Genomic DNA, 21,190 nt, shown 5'->3' with positions numbered 1-21,190 from the left:
TAAGGTTTTAGAGTATACCATGGAGCAATTTAGAATTTGTAGTATGATTGAGACAAATTAAGTTATTCAACATTCTCATTAATGACTTTGATGAGGACACAGTAGTAAATTTTCAGATGACAACATAGAATAGAAGTGAAAAGGCTGATAAAAGAAACACAATCAAAAGGGAAGAGACAAATGCAGGGTTAGAGTTAAATAAATGTATCAATCATCAACTTGCATTTGAATCAAAACTTTTAACAGAAAGTCGCCTATGGCAGATTACAAACAAAAACTTTCATTCTGCAACTTCAAACTTTGTGCACAGTTGTTCATTTGCATAATGAAGATGTATGGATGTATACCAACACTGTGTGTTACTATTCTTTGTTGTTAAGCTTGGCTGTCAAAGACAAAAGGAGTATACATCCACTTCTTGTATGAAACAAACTTTTAATTTACAAACTTATTTAAATTACATTGGTTCAGTTTTTAAGATTCAGACAGCTTGCAATACAACCAAAATATTAAATACAATGAGTTAATTTTTAACAGGAGATTTCTGTAGAAGGAAGTGCTTTTAAAGAAAAGGCCCTTATCTCCTGTGGAACGTCAAGAGCTAGGTCTTGCACCACTGTTTTAAATTAAGATCCAGTTTTGTACATTGGAGTCAATTAAGAACGAAGTATGAAGTAAATTAAACATTTTACATGTAAAACTACTTCCATCAACAGAGACCCCTCTCTAGCAACATGAAGAGATTTGAGTTATCCTTGACTGTAGAAGAGAAACTAACATTAAGGTTTTGTTCAAGTGCGTAATCAAGTGGCTTTTGCATGTGACTTAACTTGAAGCAAAACTGTGATATTTAACCAATGAGACTTGGATCAACCTATGATCCCTGTGGTATCGGTAATACAGTCGTTAATCATATCACAACAAAAGCACATGGCTCAGACATCCAATTCGGTTCACAATGGAAGATGGTACATAACCTGCTAGTAGGTATCACATTTCAGATCTGTGGTACGTACATAGTGAATGTAAAGAACTATTGCAAAATTACATTTACTTTTAACAAATTGGATATTTCTACTGGGTACTCAGATGATGTAAAGAATATCAAGGGATATAATTAACAATTTTGTTTAAAAAAATTGAAGTAAAAAAATCTTAATTCTATTCCTTCCTTTAAACAGGATTAATTACAACATTAATAACAAGTATTTGATAAAAGCATAAACAAGAACAATGTTTTAAATGAACTTATTTATGTTGAAAATTAATAACAGAACTGTACTGCCATAAAATAAGTTCAATAACCCAGTTGAAATTCCTGCATTTGGCTGTTTAAGTCAATTGAATTAGGATAATAATAATTTATAATTTATTGGGCATTAGTGGAACTGGAACATTTTTCCCTGCCGTTCTAATAGTGAAAATTCCATCCTACAAGGCATTAAAATACTTTTTGAACATTGTACTGCACATTAAACATGAACTTAAAAGGTCTATTCCTGAAATAATTTTACAGCCACAGCCATCCTTCGGGAAGAATGTTTTTCAGGTATGGATATGTAATCACATTAAAAAAACCTCAAGGTTATCACAATGTACAAATCCACGGTGCTATGGCTTATTGTTTTGCTTGATGTGTGGAAATAATGTGATGTAATTTTCACTGCAAATGACCTGATCAAGAAAAACAAACAGGGAACAAAAGGAAAACAAAAAAGGGGAGAAAAGTAGAGTGAATAATACATTTAAAGAGAAATAAACATGGATCAGGGTACAATCCAAAAGGTCCTACTGGACCAATGCAGATTGACCCTCACCTGGCTTCCCTTCCATGTCACTTACCGGTTTGGAAAACAATAAGCAACAGCACAGCATTTACCAATGTTAAATGGAAGAATTTTTTTTTAAAAAGAAGAATGCAGCCATGTTTAATACCTCCACGCAGTACACTGCCAAATATCTCCAAACTTTGCATCAGGAGAATAACACTCATTTTGTAGTAAAATTTGGTAAAAGATTTAGTAAAACGTCTCAGTTGTGGTCAGTGTTGTTTGTTGTTGGTTTCTTCTTCTGATGTCCCAGCTGTCCCATTATGGTTATTAGTTAAACCTGATCCAAGACCATACAAATGTCCACAGTACTTTGTGTCATCAATGTTGTCTTCAAAAAATAACTAAGAAATAAAAGTATAAATATTTAGGATAAATTTACAACCTATAAACATCCGGTGGCTCTTCTCAAGATCACCTGATTAATCTGGCCCCAGAATGTAACGTTAGCTAATCTAGTTTGTGACTGCATGTATCACAATTAATGTACTGAGGGGGTCAGTGAGATGGAACCAAAATTTGGGCAGCAGCGACTACTGAATTTCTGTTGGCCAAGTCCACAGTATTAATATTTCCTGTCGCCAAGAAGGGGGCCAAAATTCTGAAGAAGTTGCAATCCACATGGCTGAAAAGGAAAGGCCAGGGTCACAAGGCATTACATTCTTTTCCTTATTACATCTTCTCCTTCAGTGAATACTGGATCACAACTGGGATACCCAGCACTCCAGTCATGTTACAGAGAATTCCCAAGTAATTATTTCAGAGGGTCTAGGAAGATTTGCATTGTGTTCACTTTCTAAATATACTTCATAATGTGTCAATGGACCTCATAACTGTCCACCATAATTAAAGGAAGTCAAAGCCTGTGATGAATGACAAGTGTTGTAACAGTACCTTCATATCAAGATTTGGGATTACAAAGTAGCCTGACCAGAGCTGAATGCTTTGAAAGAGGTGGTCCATTTTATTCACTTTGCTAAATACTGCACTTATGACTTTGATTTTACACAGTTCTGAATACAACTTCATATTAAAATTGGATTTGGCAACAATATCAGAGATAAAGTGAGTTCCCGTGAAATTTCTAGTTAATATTTCTCCTAACCAATACCTCAAGAAAACAGGTTTTCTAGTTGATTGTGGAATTGTTGTTTGCGGATTTTGACTGTTGTTAAGATGATAGTTTGTGTCAATGGTCAACTCTCTATATATAAAAACTTTAATTTTCTTTTTCTTGACATTTGTCAGTTCCGTACCTCCCTCATTCTGAAGAAAGCCATGCCTGTCAATAATGAATCTGAGCCTGCCTGGTGCTGTCGTCCAATTCGCTCCAACTCAAGCTGTTCAGCAACTTCTTGTAGACCACCCTGTGGAAAATGGTAACTAACTGTTAAATGTGTGATTAATTTATATTAGATAGCTACTTCAGCTATTAAATTTGCTAGCACTGTTGCAGTTCAGAAGAGAATGTTATTAGGAAGATGACTATAGAAACGGGGATACTCATTGGAATGAGCCAGCCTGTTGATCCAAACTGAACATGAAGTATTGAGAGTAATCGGGAACATGATCTTGAGATAAACGATCAGCATGATCATATTGAATAGCGGAGTACTTCAAAGGGCCAAATGGCCTACTCCTGCTCATTGTTTCTACATGTTTTACTCAATGTGTTGTAAATCTTTAGACTTCAACAAGAAATTTTGCTGAGGGAATTGCAAAAATTTTAGCCAACGACAATTTCCCTCACTTTTGTAAAATACTGACATATAAATAGATATTTACACAAATTCACAATATGAGCCTACTTGAAATTAATGGCACACTTGTGACATTGGCACATTTATCTAAATTATTACTTCTCTTACAAGTATTAAGTTGTGACTTACAACCTAACCAGAAAACATGCAATTTGATTTCAATTTCACACAAATACCTTAAGATTTTTACAGCTTTTCATCAGATATTTCACGTCATAGATAGCAGGGAAGAACAAATGCAGAATATCAAAGAATTCTTGCTCTTCTTCCGGTAGTCGTGAGTGGGTTAGAAGTTTGATCAAGTAGCCAAAGTCATAACCGCTGTATCAGATAGAAATTTTTCAGGGTTAATACAATTTTAATAATTAAACTAGTATGTTAAAATGGCAGTTTGATGCTTCAAATGAAAACTTGCAATTTTAAAAAAAAGAAATCTACTGTATCACAAGAATAGAAGAACAAACAGAAATCATAAAGACTGATAAAGATTACTGATAGGGAATCTTGTTTTCCCCATACATTTTCACCCAATGCAACATTTAACTGACATATTAACTGAAAGGTTAGCGATATTTCTGTGAATATTTTTACACAGATCTTAAGTCATTTATCTGTGAAAACATCTGAATATTCCAAAAGGTTCTTTCAAGTAGCAACCAATCTCAACACAGTACTTCCTACTATCAGTTGGAGGTTGATTAGCTTAATTGGCTGGTTTGCAACACAGAGTTGGGCCAACATCATGGGTTTAAATCCTGTACCAGCTAAGGTTAGCATGAAAGATTCTCGTTCTCAACCTTTTCCCTCAAATAAGGTGGATGACCCTCAGATTAAACTACCACCTATCATCTAGTATAGCCCTATCATTCAGAAGCATTATAGTGACTTCACTGCTGTCAGTCATGTGTGGATATGCACCGTAGGATCCCTCAGTGTTGTGACATCGCAATCAACATACAATCATTTGTTGTGCACTCCTTTGCCTATTTTCCCTCCCATTTCACACTTTACTGTGCTGAATTCTCGCTGCAATTTCCTGTCACTTGGCCAGTCCGTAACATCTTCCTAGAGTCTACAGTCTTCTTCCTCACTATTAACTACATGGCCCATTTCAGTATCATCTGTAAACTTGTTCATCTCGGTTCCTACATTTGTATTAAATCATTGCTAATATCATGAAAAATAAACTATCTGGCTCTGAGCGCTAAAAAACCCCACTGGAAACAGCATTCCTGTCACAAAAATATCCATCAGGCTTGACCTCTAGCTTCCTGCCACTTAGCTATCTTTAGATTTAACCTGCCACTTTCCCTTGGATACTGTGGGTTTTTGCTTTTTCATCTAGTGTAGATCATGAGATGTTTTAAAAAGCCTTGCTAAAGTCCCTGTAGGCTATCAACTTACTTTGTTACCGCTTCAAAATTTAATCAGCTTATAATTAGATATGATCTACTTTTAACAAGTCTATGCTAACCGTCCTTGATTAAGGATTTCATATTCTGATTCTGTTTCAAGCAAAGAAACAGAGATATGTTTAATTATTAACAGTGTCTCGAGAGATTATGGAATACAAGTCTCAGTTCACATGTTGTCCACGGGAGCATTAATTATTTTTATATTTTGTTCTGAGGAAGATTCAGCAGCGATTCGTCTATGCAAGATTATAAGACCAAGCACAGAGAAGGACAGTCATCTTCTCAATTCCTGATAATTTCCACTGTCATCCTTGCTTCTGTTGACATAAGATCTAGCTCATCTGGAACAGCTTAGATGATCAATTTGTCTACTCAGTTTTAAACTCACACAAAGAATGGCCAACTATCAAAGGGATCAAACGGCAGTTGGTTCCTACTGAACTGTTGCAACATAAGCCAGTATCTTCAGGAGTGGAGTAAAAGCAAAACCAAGCAGAGGTGAAAAACACACAATTGGGTCACAATCTAAATCAATGTCAAGAATTCCATTTCATTTGTTGGGACCAACCTGTGAAATGAAAGCCACTTGACATTATCACACAGCACCACACCAGATGTCATGAGGAGTTCTGCAAAGTAAGAAGTTTCAATTCCTTCTTCTTCATGTTTTTTGAACTGCAGCCCAGAAGTTCTCAGCAAATCTATTGAGTCTTGTGAGTACATGTCTTCCCTTTAAAATAAACAATTTTCAAAGAGTTTTTCACTTAACAATGTCATTCTATCAAGGTGCAGATAATCCCCGCCTCCTTGACCTGTCCACCTTCCCTTGACTGGCCAACCCCCATCCTAACTCCCCACCTGCATTACGTTTACTGGCTCCATCCCCGCCTCCTTGACCTGTCCATTTCCTCTCCACCTATGTGCTCCTTTATCCACCTTCCATCCGCCTTTCCCCCTCTCTCTCTCTCTCTATTTCAGAATCCCCTTCCCCTTCCCCTTCCCCCATTTCTGAAGAAGGGTCCAGACCCGAAACGTCAGCTTTCCTGCTCCTCTGATGCTGCTTGGCCTGCTGCGTTCATCCAGCTCTACACCTTGTTATCCCAAAACGTATGAAGCGCCCCCAATGATTTAACAGGTTTATCCAGTAAAAACAGGCTATGCAAGAGGTAAATCTGTAATAGGTTAATCAACCTCATGCAGGGCACTACAACTTCCATTCGTACATCTGGACAGGAGAACTGGAATCCTGCTCCCAATCATTGTCAGCAAGCCCTATTGCAAGTGCATGCTTGTAACACTGGCTCAGCTGTAACAGCATTAAAATAATTTACTACACAACACCCATTGGCTGTGATTCTGGAGTGTTGCCTAGCATGAGTAACCAAACACAGTAAGAAATCACAGGAGAACACAGTTCGGCATTTTCTGTACTTACGTTAGGTTGAATTTAAAGTTGAATTGCCAAGTGGAGGTTCCAGGAGGGTATTGGTTTTTCTCATTCATGAATGTCAATCCCAGTTGAATGATTTTCAGCAAGTCCACATTACACCGGAGAAGCTGGTACTGGTAATCTACAGTGCTTCGGAATTCTCCAATTGGTCTTACCACAACACCGGGAAACTCTGTATCCTAGTAAATTTTAAATATTTACTATCAAATATTGATCAATTATTAATAACTCAAAATGCAGTGAATCTATGACATATGGGATACAAAACATAAACAGTTCATGTGCTAAGAATACAAGTTTTAATGTGTCACAAATAACACTTGTTGCCTGAACACAGAAGAGTTTCACTTATGCTGAGAACCAGTACTGAAATAATTATTATAATGATATTCATAATGGGTGGACATTTAGATAATTAGCAAAGGAATCAGAGGTGATGTAAGAAAAATATTTTTAGACAATGGTATGACCTGAAATTTGCTACCCGAAATAGCGGTGAAAGCAAATTCAATAACTTTTAAAGAGGCAATTATAATACTGCAAGAGGGAAAATTTGCAGGACAATGAAGAGCAAGGGAGGGGGACTAACTGGATAGCTATTTCAAACACCAGCCACAGGCACAACAGGCCGAACGGATTCCTTTAATGCTATACAATTCTATTACTGTGCTATTCCCCATTCATACTATTTGGCAATTTCAGAAAAAGTATTTTATTTATAGAATTCCAACAGTGAGGAAACAGGCCCTTCTGCTGTTGATCTGCATACTAGCAAATACACACAAAGCATGCAGATTAAACGACAAGAATTATAATAAAAATGTGGAAAAAGAAAACATATGAAGTAGTTGGGGAAGAGACAGAAACAACAGTATTTGTAATCCTGTTTGCTAATTCAGATACTTAGATACTTTCAAAACATCATGGATGCACTGATCAGGGTTCAGTGATGAACAACAAGGAAGGTAGAGAGAGAGACCAAGTTGAAAGTGCAGAAAATGGAACCATATTTGATTTTATTATAGAAAATATGAAGTCGACATTGATGAATGAAGAATCCAGATACAAATAAAACTTATAGGCAGCTCTGAATTTGAATTGAAAAATATTGGCATAGTGAAAGTGAGTCAGATTGGAAATGAAACTATTACAAGGGCAGTTGGAATTACCTCCTTGTGTTTTCCAACCTAACAACATGATGAATGTATAGTCCATTCTTACAGTGAAAAAAAATGAAAGCTTTATCACTTAATTCCGACAAAAAAGGTCAAAAATAATGTAGACAGTGATCATAATTATTCCAAGAGTTCATTAATTTCTATGCAGTTTTGAAAATATCGGAACATACTCAGGTTCGGCAGAATCTGTGGAAAGGAAATGGAGTTAATACTTCAGGTCATCACCCTACAGCTCTGATTAAAATTCATTGCCCTAAACCAAGATACTGCCTGAACTGAATGTTTTCCAATATTTTCTTGGTTTATTTTAGACCTATAACATATACTTTATTTTGGTTTTGCCATAGTTTCTACGCTGTTGGGCTCACAGATGAAATTAATATGGGTGGGTTGAATAGTAATGATGCAAAAGCAAATATTTTCTAAAATAGCATATTTGTTTTTGGGAGCAGGTGCCATTGGGGCAAATCTTTACTTAACGAATTTAAAATGGCACAAAAACAAGATGTTTGTTGTATCAAATGGTCATTCCACATTCCATGATTGGTTGAATTCAGAAAACCTGATCTGTATTTTCAAACATCGAAACCCTACTCCAAGTTTAATGAATAATTACTTGGTTTCTGAAGGCCAGGTCTTGTAGGCTTATCCAACATCTGTTGTCACTATTAGAAGTATAGGAAGAGTTAAGCCAGTTCCACAGAATAATTTGTAAGAAGAAAAAATTCCTTTAAGAAGTTCAAAGTAAATGAAATGAAATAGTGGCTATCAAGTGAACCTAACATCCAAAAATAGACAGAAATTTGTTTTTTTTTCTAAAGTGCCCGAGTTCCAAAACAGGCATTGCCAACTACACAGTAGCAGCAGCAGAAAAGTATGTGGCATTCCAACATAAAAACAAAGCGTACACTTTTCACCATACTCAGGGGAAAAAATTGTCTTGCATTATTTAATCTCTGGACTGAAAAATTCTCCATTTCCTTGATGCAGGAACCATGACAAACAGGTTTAAGAAATTCTGCATGTTTTGGCACAGGCTAAACCATGAAAAACTATGACTTGCATTCTAGCACTGAGGCATGCCACCTGCTGTTACTTGTATGTCAATTCACGTTAAAGCACTATTCAAAATTTACCCCTGTACTCAGTGATAACAACAAGAGCTTCTTGTCCAGCAACACTTCAGGTTTAACATTTTGTTGTTTTCACCTTCCTCCATAGCCTTACCCTTCCCTATTCCTGTAATCTCTGCAGCTCCACAACCTTGAGATATCTATGCTTCTTAAATCTTGGCCTTTTGAGGTTTTCAGATTTTAATAATTCGATTACTGGCAACTGTACCACTGTATGTGTGTTACATAATACCTTTGAGAGGCTTGAGACAATCTGCAGCATTAAAGAAGCTGCATAAATACAAGTTGTTTTAAATAACCAACAAAGGCATTTCTTACTACTTTTCTCAACCGTGATTTTTGTCCAAAATTAAGAATCAAAAAGCCATTGCAGTCTTCCATCTTTGGCTTTATTCAGCTTTTCCAGCAAATGCAAACATGTGCCTTTTCATCAGTTTTCTTGGAAAACATCAAAAACCGTATCACTCATTCATTGGGCGAAAGGTTTTTGTTTTACATCCACTCCAGTGACATGCTGGTGTGGCAATATTCAAAGTGCAGGAATTTTTCCCCATTGTCCTCACTAACATTAATTCCTCAACCAGCTTGATTGAAACAGAAAAGACAGGAAAATGTCAGCAAGTCATTATGCTCATACCGTGATTTCCCACAATACTAAACTGTAATAGTACATCATTAGCTGTGAAGCCACTTTGGAATTGAGGTCATAAGCATGCCAAATAAATTAAAGTTAGTTCTCCTTCTTCATTATATGAAACTGTCTGTATATCAATTTTTCTTTTGAAGTGAAAACCCCTCATCCTTACCATTAAAGTTTAAGACTTCAAATGTTCTAAATTCATGCTTTCCCATCTGTACATTTGGCTTGCCTTTCCAAGATGACAGCATGATAGAAAGCTTAATTCCTAGCTTTGACTAAGGAGCCTAACTAACCTTTTTGTCTATATTTTCTAAACTATTCTCAATTGTACAGAGCCCATTCATTATTTTAATGTAAATTAGAGCCCTAATTTTCTACTCCATCTCACTAAAATTTATGCTTAGTGAATGCTGTCATATAGATGTATAATATTAAGATACACACATGGCAAAACCTACTTCAGTTCATTCCCTAGATTTCTCCACTTAGAGAAGTAAAATATTAGATATTTTTAATTCAAATACTCTTTCACATGGTTCATGAAGACTTACCATAGCTATATAGTTATATTTTTGAATAATTAAGCGAATTTTTCTCATCTCTTCTTCCAGGTTATTTGCCCATACCTCACGGATTATCTGACTATGATCTTCTTCTGCAGCTGGCATTTTGAAGAGGTTGCCAAAATGGGCTGATGGGCACTGTAAAAACAAAGAACAAAACTGATTAGGTCATGCTAACTCGAGCAGATTCAATGTGCGAGATGCTATTTCACGCTTTGCTCACGATATTGTGCTTGGACTTTAAAACTACGCTTTCTTCTTTTAATACCTGCTATTGCAGAAGGCTGCACAATAATCTCTCTAGCAGGTGGGAGAGAAAAAAACAAGGGGAGGGAAAAAAAGCAAAACAAAAGCCACCCAAATTGCAAAAGTTCACAGTAATTAGTTTAAGACTCATATAGACAGTTTACAGATCACAACCTGGTATTGGCCAAATTAGTATTAACAGCAATAACATATTTAGATATTTAACAAGCTCAAAGCAGATTTTTTCTTATAAACTAACGTTTCAGAATTAGAGATAATGGGAACTGCAGATGCTGGAGATTCCAAGATAATAAAATGTGAGGCTGGATGAACACAGCAGGCCAAGCAGCATCTCAGGAGCACAAAAGCTGACGTTTCGGGCCTAGACCCTTCATCAGAGAGGGGGATGGGGGGAGGGAACTGGAATAAATAGGGAGAGAGGGGGAGGCGGACCGAAGATGGAGAGTAAAGAAGATAGGTGGAGAGGGTGTAGGTGGGGAGGTAGGGAGGGGATAGGTCAGTCCAGGGAAGACGGACAGGTCAAGGAGGTGGGATGAGGTTAGTAGGTAGCTGGGGGTGCGGCTTGGGGTGGGAGGAAGGGATGGGTGAGAGGAAGAACCGGTTAGGGAGGCAGAGACAGGTTGGACTGGTTTTGGGATGCAGTGGGTGGGGGGGAAGAGCTGGGCTGGTTGTGTGGTGCAGTGGGGGGAGGGGATGAACTGGGCTGGTTTAGGGATGCAGTGGGGGAAGGGGAGATTTTGAAACTGGTGAAGTCCACATTGATACCATATGGCTGCAGGGTTCCCAGGCGGAATATGAGTTGCTGTTCCTGCAACCTTCGGGTGGCATCATTGTGGCAGTGCAGGAGGCCCATGATGGACATGTCATCAAGAGAATGGGAGGGGGAGTGGAAATGGTTTGCGACTGGGAGGTGCAGTTGTTTGTTGCGAACTGAGCGGAGGTGTTCTGCAAAGCGGTCCCCAAGCCTCCGCTTGGTTTCCCCAATGTAGAGGAGGTGCGGCTTCCTCTACATTGGGGAAACCAAGCGGAGGCTTGGGGACCGCTTTGCAGAACACCTCCGCTCAGTTCGCAACAAACAACTGCACCTCCCAGTCGCAAACCATTTCCACTCCCCCTCCCATTCTCTTGATGACATGTCCATCATGGGCCTCCTGCACTGCCACAATGATGCCACCCGAAGGTTGCAAGAACAGCAACTCATATTCCGCCTGGGAACCCTGCAGCCATATGGTATCAATGTGGACTTCACCAGTTTCAAAATCTCCCCTTCCCCCACTGCATCCCTAAACCAGCCCAGTTCATCCCCTCCCCCCACTGCACCACACAACCAGCCCAGCTCTTCCCCCCCACCCACTGCATCCCAAAACCAGTCCAACCTGTCTCTGCCTCCCTAACCGGTTCTTCCTCTCACCCATCCCTTCCTCCCACCCCAAGCCGCACCCCCAGCTACCTACTAACCTCATCCCACCTCCTTGACCTGTCCGTCTTCCCTGGACTGACCTATCCCCTCCCTACCTCCCCACCTACACCCTCTCCACCTATCTTCTTTACTCTCCATCTTCGGTCCGCCTCCCCCTCTCTCCCTATTTATTCCAGTTCCCTCCCCCCATCCCCCTCTCTGATGAAGGGTCTAGGCCCGAAACGTCAGCTTTTGTGCTCCTGAGATGCTGCTTGGCCTGCTGTGTTCATCCAGCCTCACATTTTATTGTTTCAGAATTAGAGTTGTCTTCTCTTCAGTTCCATTAAGAGCACTCATTTGAATGTAACACTGCCGGGAATATTTTACAGGCTTGTGCAAATCCAACCCAGTTCCTGTGTATTTTTTTGATATTTTAAGGAATATAAATTACTACAACTTAGCAGAATATTTAAGCAAGTTAAAAAGATAACTTCTCCATGAAAACAAATAAAAATAAGCAATATGAATAAAAATGCTGACTATTTGGCTGTGTTTGGATAACATTCCCAGATAATCTTTAAACACATTAAAAACAATTAAGTTGATACGTACTGTAATTTTAATATAGTGTTAACTTATCATTTATCTTTCATTTGTTTGTCACTATCTAAATCTGTGAAAGAATCCTCAAATTTGTATCAATATTTGAGATTAAGAACTGGGACAAGTTAAAAAAAAATTTGGCCCTTTGGGCCTGATTTGTCATTCAGGAAGGTCATGCTGATCTTCAACCTCAACTCCATCTTCCCACATTGTTCCTGAATCCCTCAATTTTCTTAATATCTAAAAGCCAGCCACAGCTTTGAAAATACTTCATAACCGAGCACCCAGAGACTTCTGAGAATTCCAGTCACAATCCTTTCTGTGAAAATCCTTCTCACGTCAGTTCTAAATGAGTGATAATTTATTGAGACTGTGATCCCATGATCTGATTCTCCGGCCAGGAGAAAATTTTCTCCTGCATCTACCCTGCCAAGTCCTTTAAGAATTCTATAGTTCAATTAGATCATGTCCATTTTTCAAAACTTCAGGGAAAACATGATCAGTCCATTCTAACCCTCCTCATAAAATATCCTGTATCCCAGGAACCAATTTGATAACAAACTCCAAAAATGCCTAAAAGTACTAAATCTGCATGGTATTCCAGTATGACCTAAACGATGCACTGTAAAATTGCTGCAATACTATTTATTCTTAGAAACCAATCTCCTTATAACAAAAGTTAAAATATCACTTGCCTCCCTCATTGCTTCTGTGCTTGCATGTTAATTTCATGATTCATTTACAGCAAGACTCTCAGAATGCAAATATTTCCCAGTTTCTACATCATGCAGAAAATATTCCACTTTATTTCCCTACCAAAGTGGTTAATTTCACATATTGCCGCATTTTATTTCCGCTGACATGTTCGAGCCCACTCATCCAACTTCTTTATAACATGTCTTTTTGCGTCCTCATCATCACTCAATTTCCCCTATTTTTGCAGTCATCAGCAAATTTGGATTCATTTACCTCCGTCTCCTCACGTAAGTAATATTGATTGTAAATAGCTGAGAGCAAGCAAGTACTGATCCTTATACCACTTATTCGGTCAACATCCAGTTTTTGGTTTATTCTACTGTTCTCTGTCAATCTGGAATCCACACTAACATAGCATCCTGATCCTGTAAACTACTGAGTGTTATAAATTACATGAGAAGTCCATGATTACTAGTCTATTTACAAAGAAGCTGTACAACCAAAACCTTTAAGAACCAGTGTTCATGATGAGGTTTGCATAGGTTTTAAAGGCTTCAAACTTCAGACAGGTTTTAGCCACTTTCTCTGATTCCCTATTTTAGTGTAAGATTGTGAAAACATCTTGATGCTCATGGTGTGCATGTTCCCAAGAGCAATTTTTGGCAAGCTGAATACATCTAATTTGTGAAATCCTTTACTACAGAGGGCTGCAGAGGCTGGTTCATTAAGACTAAGGGAATCAGGGATTATGGGAAAACGCAAGAAAGTGGAGTTGAGGTTTATCAGATCAACCATGATTTCATTGAATGGCCTGCTTCTTCTGCTCCAAAGTTTAATGGCCTGTGTAACTAACTGCATTTTGCATTCAGCCAACTGTTTGACGTTTGGAAAAACAAACAGGTACAATTGTGATTTTAACTCCTTGTATGTTACTTCAATTTATTAAATACTGTCCAGATTTATAGATTACTGTGCGTTTTTTTTTCTAACTAGTCAAAGATAATTAATTCATAAGCCATTCAAGATAGGCAGGAGACATGATTTCCGTTTTGACGATTGTGAATCCATTTTTTCAGATTTGTTTACGTGTTTGAAAAAAAAACTTGATTTATCACTAGAGCTTCAATTGTTTGTTTCGGTTTGAAACTGTGGTGTTGGCACTGGTGTTAACACAGTGTTAAAATCTTGACACTAAGTTCCAACACCTTTTTACTGCATTAGGAAATAACTTTTCGTGTACAAGATTTGGCTTTGTACGCTTTAATTCAGAATACAGATGATCCAACAAATGTTCCATCATCTTAAATTCCACACCAAATATCGAACGATCGAAGAATTCTGCACAGATTTTGTTCATTTTCAGTAGTACAGCATTATTCCCATAACTAGTCATATAATCCAAATTAAAGTTTACGTAAAATAAATTCCTTGGTGCGACAGCTACAGAGATTGATTGCAAAGTCGTCTTAATAACATATTGCTGCAATAACACGACATTCAATATATCCTGCAGAGTGCATACTGTCGTTGTAGTAGCTTCTGAATCAGGAACATCGAGGTCAAGTGTTACAAAACAGTCCCAGGGAAAGTAAAAGCGCGTTAGACAAGACGACGGCAGGACCATCCGTGCAGCGCCCGGGTAGCGGCGGGAAGATTTTAAACGTTGGGCCAGGACCCACCCCCTCTCCCGCCCGGGAATAATGTCGCTTCTCTGCATCCGCTTCAACCCGGACAGGCCAAGCCAAACCAGGCCAGCCCTACACCGTCGCTACCATTAAAACCTGCCACTCACCTTGTATCCGTCACTCGCCAAGTTTAAATAAAACCTGCACTCATAGAGCGGACCAGCTTCCCAGCCCCATTAACAGATTCCTTGTTTTAGTGTTGATTCGTTGAATCTTCAGCACTTTGCCAACTACCCGGAGTTAATAGTGAAAGGACAAAGACGGCAAACAACGGGCATGCGCTGTAGGCTCGAGAGGCGGGGCTAACGCAAATCGAACCTGTCAATTATTTCTGAAGCAGGGTCTAGGCCCGAAATGTCAGCCGTCCTGGTCCACTGATGCTGCTTGGCCTGCTGTGTGCATCCAGCTCTACACTTTGTTATCTCGGATTCCCCAGCATCTGCAGTTACTATTATCTCTGAAATCATTTGACAATCAGCCCGGATCGCGCGGATGGTGCTTCTAAAGGGATCGTGTAAAGCAGAGTTGGTAGCGTCCCTGCTTGTGGGTCAGGCGGTCCGGCTTCAAGTCTCGCCAGTCGCCGAGGTGACTCATGACATGTCTGTACCTACAACGATGTAGAATTGCTTCCGCTGTTCCGGCTTTAATTAGAGCAGTTTTCCCACCGATTCCAATTGTAAAGCAATATTTCATGTGCTTAGGTTTATTCAGAACAGAGGTTAGATGGACTTTACACACCAATAAGGAAATCAAGAGATGAAATTATTGGTGGAAATCAGGTTGAATATCAGCCACGATCTCTGTGAATAGCGATGCAGGCTCAAGAGGTCTTCTTGCTTACTCTCTTTTCCATCAACCACCTCAGTTGGACTTTTCTCACTACTGTGATATATAACTGGACGGTCATAGAGGAACTCTAGCAATATTTCCTATCCTGTTATCACCGCATCACGACTGAAGACTCTCCTGAGTATCCATCTTTAGCTCCTGCAAGGATTGTAAACTCCACTAGAAGGTGTTCCTGCACAATCAATCACTTCCCATGTATTCATCATGCAAAGTCTACAAATATTGCAAATACCGTATAATGGTTGGGTTTGCTGATTATCTTTGCTTGTAGTCGTTCAGCAGTACATGCTTTCATGAGCATTGCTGACAGTTTGTCAAGACTTTTCACCCGACATTTATCAAGACATTTTGCAACTGGAGTGGTTCAAGGGGAAACATTGATACTGCATTGGAGTAGACCATGCCTCTCATTTTCCATGACAACTTTTCCACCAATCAGAATTAACTTGTCAATCAATCAGTTCTGTCATAGAGTCATACAGCTGTACAACATGGAGCAGACCCTTCAGTCCAACTCGTCCATGCCAACCAGATAGCCTAAATTAACCTAGTCGCGTTTGCTAGTATTTGGCCCGTATCCCTCAAAACCCCTTCTATTCATACACCCATCAGATGCCTTTTGAATATCATATTTGTATCAGCCTCCACCACTTCCTCTGGCAGCTCATTCCATACACGCACCTCCACCTGTATGAATGAGTTGCCCCTTGGCCATTTAAATCTTTCCTCTCTCACCTTAAACCTATGATGTCTAGTTCTGGATTCCCCCAACCCAGGGAAAAGACCTTGGCTATTCATCCTATCCATGCCCCTCATGATTTTATAAATCTCTTTAAAAGTCACCCCAAGCCTCTGACATACTAGGGAAAATATCCTCAGCCTATTCAGCCTCTCCCTAAAACCCTCCAACCCTGGAAACATCTTTGTAAATCTTTTCTGAACCCTTCCAAATTTCACAACATGCTTTCTATAGCAGGTAAACCAGAATTGAACGTGATATTCTGAAAGTGGCCTAACCAATGTCCTGTACAGCTGCAACATGTCCTTTCATGAAGTATAAATGTAAGCTTTCGTTTTGAGTGCGTATCTTTGCAAATGTCCTGAGGAGCGCAAGTTGAAAAACTTGTAACAAAATTATATCTTTTCAGCAGTGCTCATTTTTATTTATGGTTTTTTTCTTCATTCAGGGGATTTGGGCTGAGCTTGTTTGGTTAGCATTTATTGCCCATACCCGTCTCCTTGAGAGGGCATCATCATGACACTTTGCATTCCATTTGGTTTAAGGATATCCACAGGGCTTTAGTACATCTTGTAAATGGTATATACTGCTGCTACTGTGCATCAGTGTTGGAGGGAATGAATGTTTATTGATGTGGTGCCAATTAAGTGAATTGCTTTGTCAAGCTTCTTGAGTTGTATTGGAGCTGAACACATCCAGGCAAAAAAGGAATATTCCATCACACTCCTAATCTGTGCTTTGTAGGTGGTGAACAGGCTTTGGGGAGTCAGGAGATGAGTCACTCACTATAGGATTTCAAGCCTCTGATCCGTTCCTGTGGACATTGTTTATATGCTTAATCCAGTTCAGTTTCTGGTCAATGGTAACTCTCAAGACATTGTGGGGGATTTCGAGATGGTAAGACTTTTGAATGTTAGTGGTTATATTCTCTCTTGTCAGAGATGGCTATTGCCTGACACTTATGTAACATGAATGTTTCTTGACATTTGTTAGCCCAAGCATGGACATTCTCTAGGTATTGGGTATGTATCTGGATAGGTCTAGGTTATGGATATAGAGCTGAAGGCATATATGGATTACTTAGTATCTGAGAAGTTGCAAATGGTCTGAACATCTCCATTTCTGACCTTATGATGGAGGAAAGGTCATTGATAAAGTAGCCGAAGATATTTAACGCTGGGACACTTCCTTGAAGAACTCTTGCAGAGATGTCCAGGAGCTGAGATAACTGCCCTCCAACCTTCTTTCAATGTGCTGGGTATGACTCCAACTTGCAGAGAGTTTTCCCTTGATTTCCACTGACTCACACATACTACAACCAGATGCATTCTTGAGGTCAGGTGCTTTCACTCCCCCCCGCCCACCCCACCTCCCGTGTGGAATTCAACTCTTTTGTTTCAGATCAGTATGACAGGTCGGCACAATATCGAGGGCCAAAGGGCCTGTACTGTGCTGTAATGTTCTATGTTTTCGTTTGAACAAAGGCTGCAATGAAGTCAACAACTGTGCGGCCCTGGCAGAACCCAATTTGGATATCAGTAAGCACGCTTGAAAAACTCAGATGGTTGCTAGAAGTTGCACGGCAACAGCTTTAAAGAGCTGCTTTTCATTTTCCCTTTCAGATTTAGATTGACTGTGTGAGGAATCAAATCTGCATTGGTCATTCGAAGACAACTACACAAAATTACTCCTTACTCCTTCACTATACGAAGTGATTCAAGTTCATATGCCAGTAACTTATTCCAAAGTATTTCAGGTCTAAACTGTGTTTCCTACATTGTCAGGACGAAGTTGGTTACTTTTTCCTATTCTATTTTAACTAACGTTTTGAGCTATTTTTCCTTGTTTCCACTGATTTCACATTGATGGTAATACCACAACACAATCAATCCTTTAAATTTCATAACACAACTGTAAAAATACAGCACAGGAGAAACTAAGCCCATTAAGGCATTTTGGTACATCAATCTATAAATGACATAATGAACTATGAAGCTATAGCTAAAAGGAATAGGGTATTCACAAATACTTTCAACACGATAAAGAACAACATTTTATCCTTGTATAAGACCATGGTTAGGCCCAGGAGTATTGTGTTCACTTCAGGTCTCCTCATATGCAGGGTGATATTGAGGCTTAGAAAAGAGTGCAGAAAAAAGAAACTATAGCAATTTCCAGTTTCAAGGATCCACATTCTTTAGATAGAACTGAGTCTCTATTTTAAAGAAATCTACATGATGACATGATTTGGTCAACATTTGCAAGATGATTAGAGGACTAGTTTGTGTATTTGTGGACCTATTGTATAAACTGAATAGGAATGACAAGGATTCAGTTTCACATATTATAAGGTCATAAATGTGCTTGATATTTTGAAATTCATGTTTTTTCTTAAACAAACAGTGGATCTGTGAAATAGGAACTCATACTTTCAAATTAAAAACTAGATATACTTTTGACAGAACCAAATCCACTTCATACACCTTGTAGTATTAAGGAGAGAAAATCCAGGATTTTATAGATCTGCTAGACTAAAATGTGTGGTGGGGAAGTTATTAGAATCTATAATTTAGGGCAGTGTAACTGTGCACTTTAAAGGAGAATTATGGATTCTAATCACACAAATTTATGACAAAGCTACTAAGTAGCAACTACTAGAATGCCTATATGTATGGTTTTTATAGATTTCCAAAAGCTGAGATTCCATGCAAGAGATTGTATGCTAAAATTAAAACTAATGGGATTAAGGAAAGTGATTGACTGATGTAGACAGAGGGGATAATGGACAAGTATTCAAATTAGAAGGTTCTGTCTAGTGGTGACTCAAGGATCTGTGGGCTTCAACTAAACATTATGCATATCAATGAATTAGTACAATTGAGAGACAGATTGCCAATGACACAGAAGTTGCATAGAAAAAGTTGTGTCGATCAAGGCATAAAAATACACAGTCAATGATAAAGTCAATAGCTGATGAATTCTAATATATTTCAGCCAAAAAAAGGATTGAAGCTATTGACTACAGCAAATGAATTGTACACCAATATCTTTAGTAGCCTGACACAGAATTAAAACTATCAATCAAGTCCTATCTGAAACCATCTATGTCGTCAATAGATTCATATAACACTCTTTTTGCTTCATAAACTATTTAACCTTTTACCTCACTTTAAATAAGTTTGTAAAATTCTACCAGATGCCCCAAAATACCTCTGTTTAAAAAGGAAAAAAGTAAGAGCATCATTTTAAGATTCTGACTCATCGTTGCTGTCTATTTTTTAATGGTTTCAATATCCTTACAATAGCGCACTGCCCAACCACAAGCTGCAGGTGTAACTGAATGAATGCAAAAGAAAGACACATTTATACAGCACTGTTTATGTCTCAGGACATCCAATTACATATTTATGAAGTATATTCCCGTGATAATGCAGGGAAACAGGCAGTTCGCACACAGGTATCATTTTTATGATGGATGAGGAAAACATATTTGCAAAGACTTCAAGCAGTGCCACATGATTACTTTTAATATCCTCTCTTCCCAAATTAATGGGAAGAGTGAACTAATGTGAGCTGATGCATGACTGCAATGTTCCACAAGTTGCCACAACATGTAAATATCAAAAACAGGATAAAAGTCATTCACATCTGGTTTCATAGTTAATTGCAAATAACTCTTTAGTTTAAACATACTTATTTATTATCAAATGGTAGAGAAAGGAAATAATTAATAATCTATTACTATGAGACTTAACGTATATCCATTTAAAATCCCATTTATACACACTCAAAGATGAATAAGACAGACAAAGGATGTGCGGTTTGAGAAAAATATTATGTTTGGGAAAATGTAGACAGGAAACTAAAATCTTTAAGATCAAAAAATATAGTTCACAATGCTAGATTATAATATCTCTAGGAATTCTTTTGATTTTAGAAATGATGATATATTGTTGTCCGTAGACAGATTCGATTCACTTCAATTCAGTTGTTGATCAGGTGGGCCTAGGTCTTTTATGCTAATTCATTCTTTTAACTTTCTTGGTTATTACACCTTTTCACTTAACATGGAGAGAAAGATGTTTTCTGCTGGCTGGCTGTGGATGTTTCTGGCTGCAATGCTCCCACCAATCTGCAGAGAAACTGGACAGTTTCCCCTTAACACGTGGTGCTGGTCTGATTCAATAATATAACAATCTTGCTGCTTGAAAAGCAAATTAGAACCTTTCGGCCCACGGTGTTGTGTCGAACTTTTACCCTAATTCTAAGGTCGACCTAACCTCCACCCCTACCTTATACTATCATCCATATGCCTATCTAATAGCCGCTTAAATGCCCCGAATGAGGCCAACTCTACTACCCTCTTCAGCAATGCATTCCACATCCCAACCACTTTGAGTAAAGAACCTACCTCTGACGTCTCCCCAATATCTACCTCCACTCACTTTAAAACTATGCCCCCTTGTAATAGCTATCTCCACCCTAGGAAAATCTCTGGCTGTCTACTCTATTTATACCTCTGATCATTTTGTACACCTCTTATCAGGTCACCTCTCATCCTTCGTCGTTCTAAGAAGAAAAGCCCCAGCTCTCTCAACCTTTCCTCGAAAGACCTTCTCTCCATTCCAGGCAACATCCTGATAAATCTCCTCTGCAGTTTTTCCAACGCTTCCACATCTTTCCTGTAATGGGGTGACTAGAACTGGACACAATACTCCAGATGTGGCCGAACCAGGGTTTTGTATAGCAACAGCATAACTTCACGGCTCTAAACCTCAATCCCTCTATTAATGAAACCTAACACAACATATGCCTTCTTAACAACTCTATCCACCTGGGTGGCAGCTTTCAGGGAATTATGGAAATGAACCCCAAGATCCCTCTGCTCCTCCACACTGCCAAGAATCTTTCTGTTAACTCTGTATTCTGCTTTCAAATTTTTCCTTCCAAAATGAATCATCTGCCACTTCTCTGCCCAGCTCTG

At 38.7% G+C, this 21,190-nt stretch overlaps 1 protein-coding gene across 5 annotated transcripts in view; it reads right to left on the bottom strand.

The window, feature by feature from the left end:
* Positions 1-466: 466 nt before the first annotated feature.
* cnot8 (CCR4-NOT transcription complex, subunit 8) overlaps positions 467-21,190 on the bottom strand; it is a 33,091-nt gene continuing 12,367 nt past the window's right edge. For 3 of the 5 annotated variants that reach the window (XM_048543559.2, XM_048543558.1, XM_059650659.1), the window contains 6 exons: positions 9,957-10,106; positions 6,440-6,633; positions 5,573-5,734; positions 3,766-3,910; positions 3,086-3,196; positions 467-2,173 (listed from right to left, as the gene is read on the bottom strand). In XM_048543559.2, the coding sequence (XP_048399516.1) occupies positions 2,042-2,173; positions 3,086-3,196; positions 3,766-3,910; positions 5,573-5,734; positions 6,440-6,633; positions 9,957-10,073 (861 nt within the window). In that variant the 5' untranslated portion in view covers positions 10,074-10,106 and the 3' untranslated portion in view covers positions 467-2,041. Of the gene's footprint in view, positions 2,174-3,085; positions 3,197-3,765; positions 3,911-5,572; positions 5,735-6,439; positions 6,634-9,956; positions 10,107-14,725; positions 15,559-21,190 lie in introns of those variants that run through there. The other 2 variants (XM_048543557.2, XM_048543560.2) reach the window with 2 other exon arrangements.

This window comes from Stegostoma tigrinum, chromosome 13, assembly GCF_030684315.1.
Source record: "Stegostoma tigrinum isolate sSteTig4 chromosome 13, sSteTig4.hap1, whole genome shotgun sequence".
NCBI lineage: Eukaryota > Metazoa > Chordata > Chondrichthyes > Orectolobiformes > Stegostomatidae > Stegostoma > Stegostoma tigrinum.
Note: the sequence above shows the minus strand (reverse complement) of the source record. Positions and strands in the feature narration are given on the sequence as shown.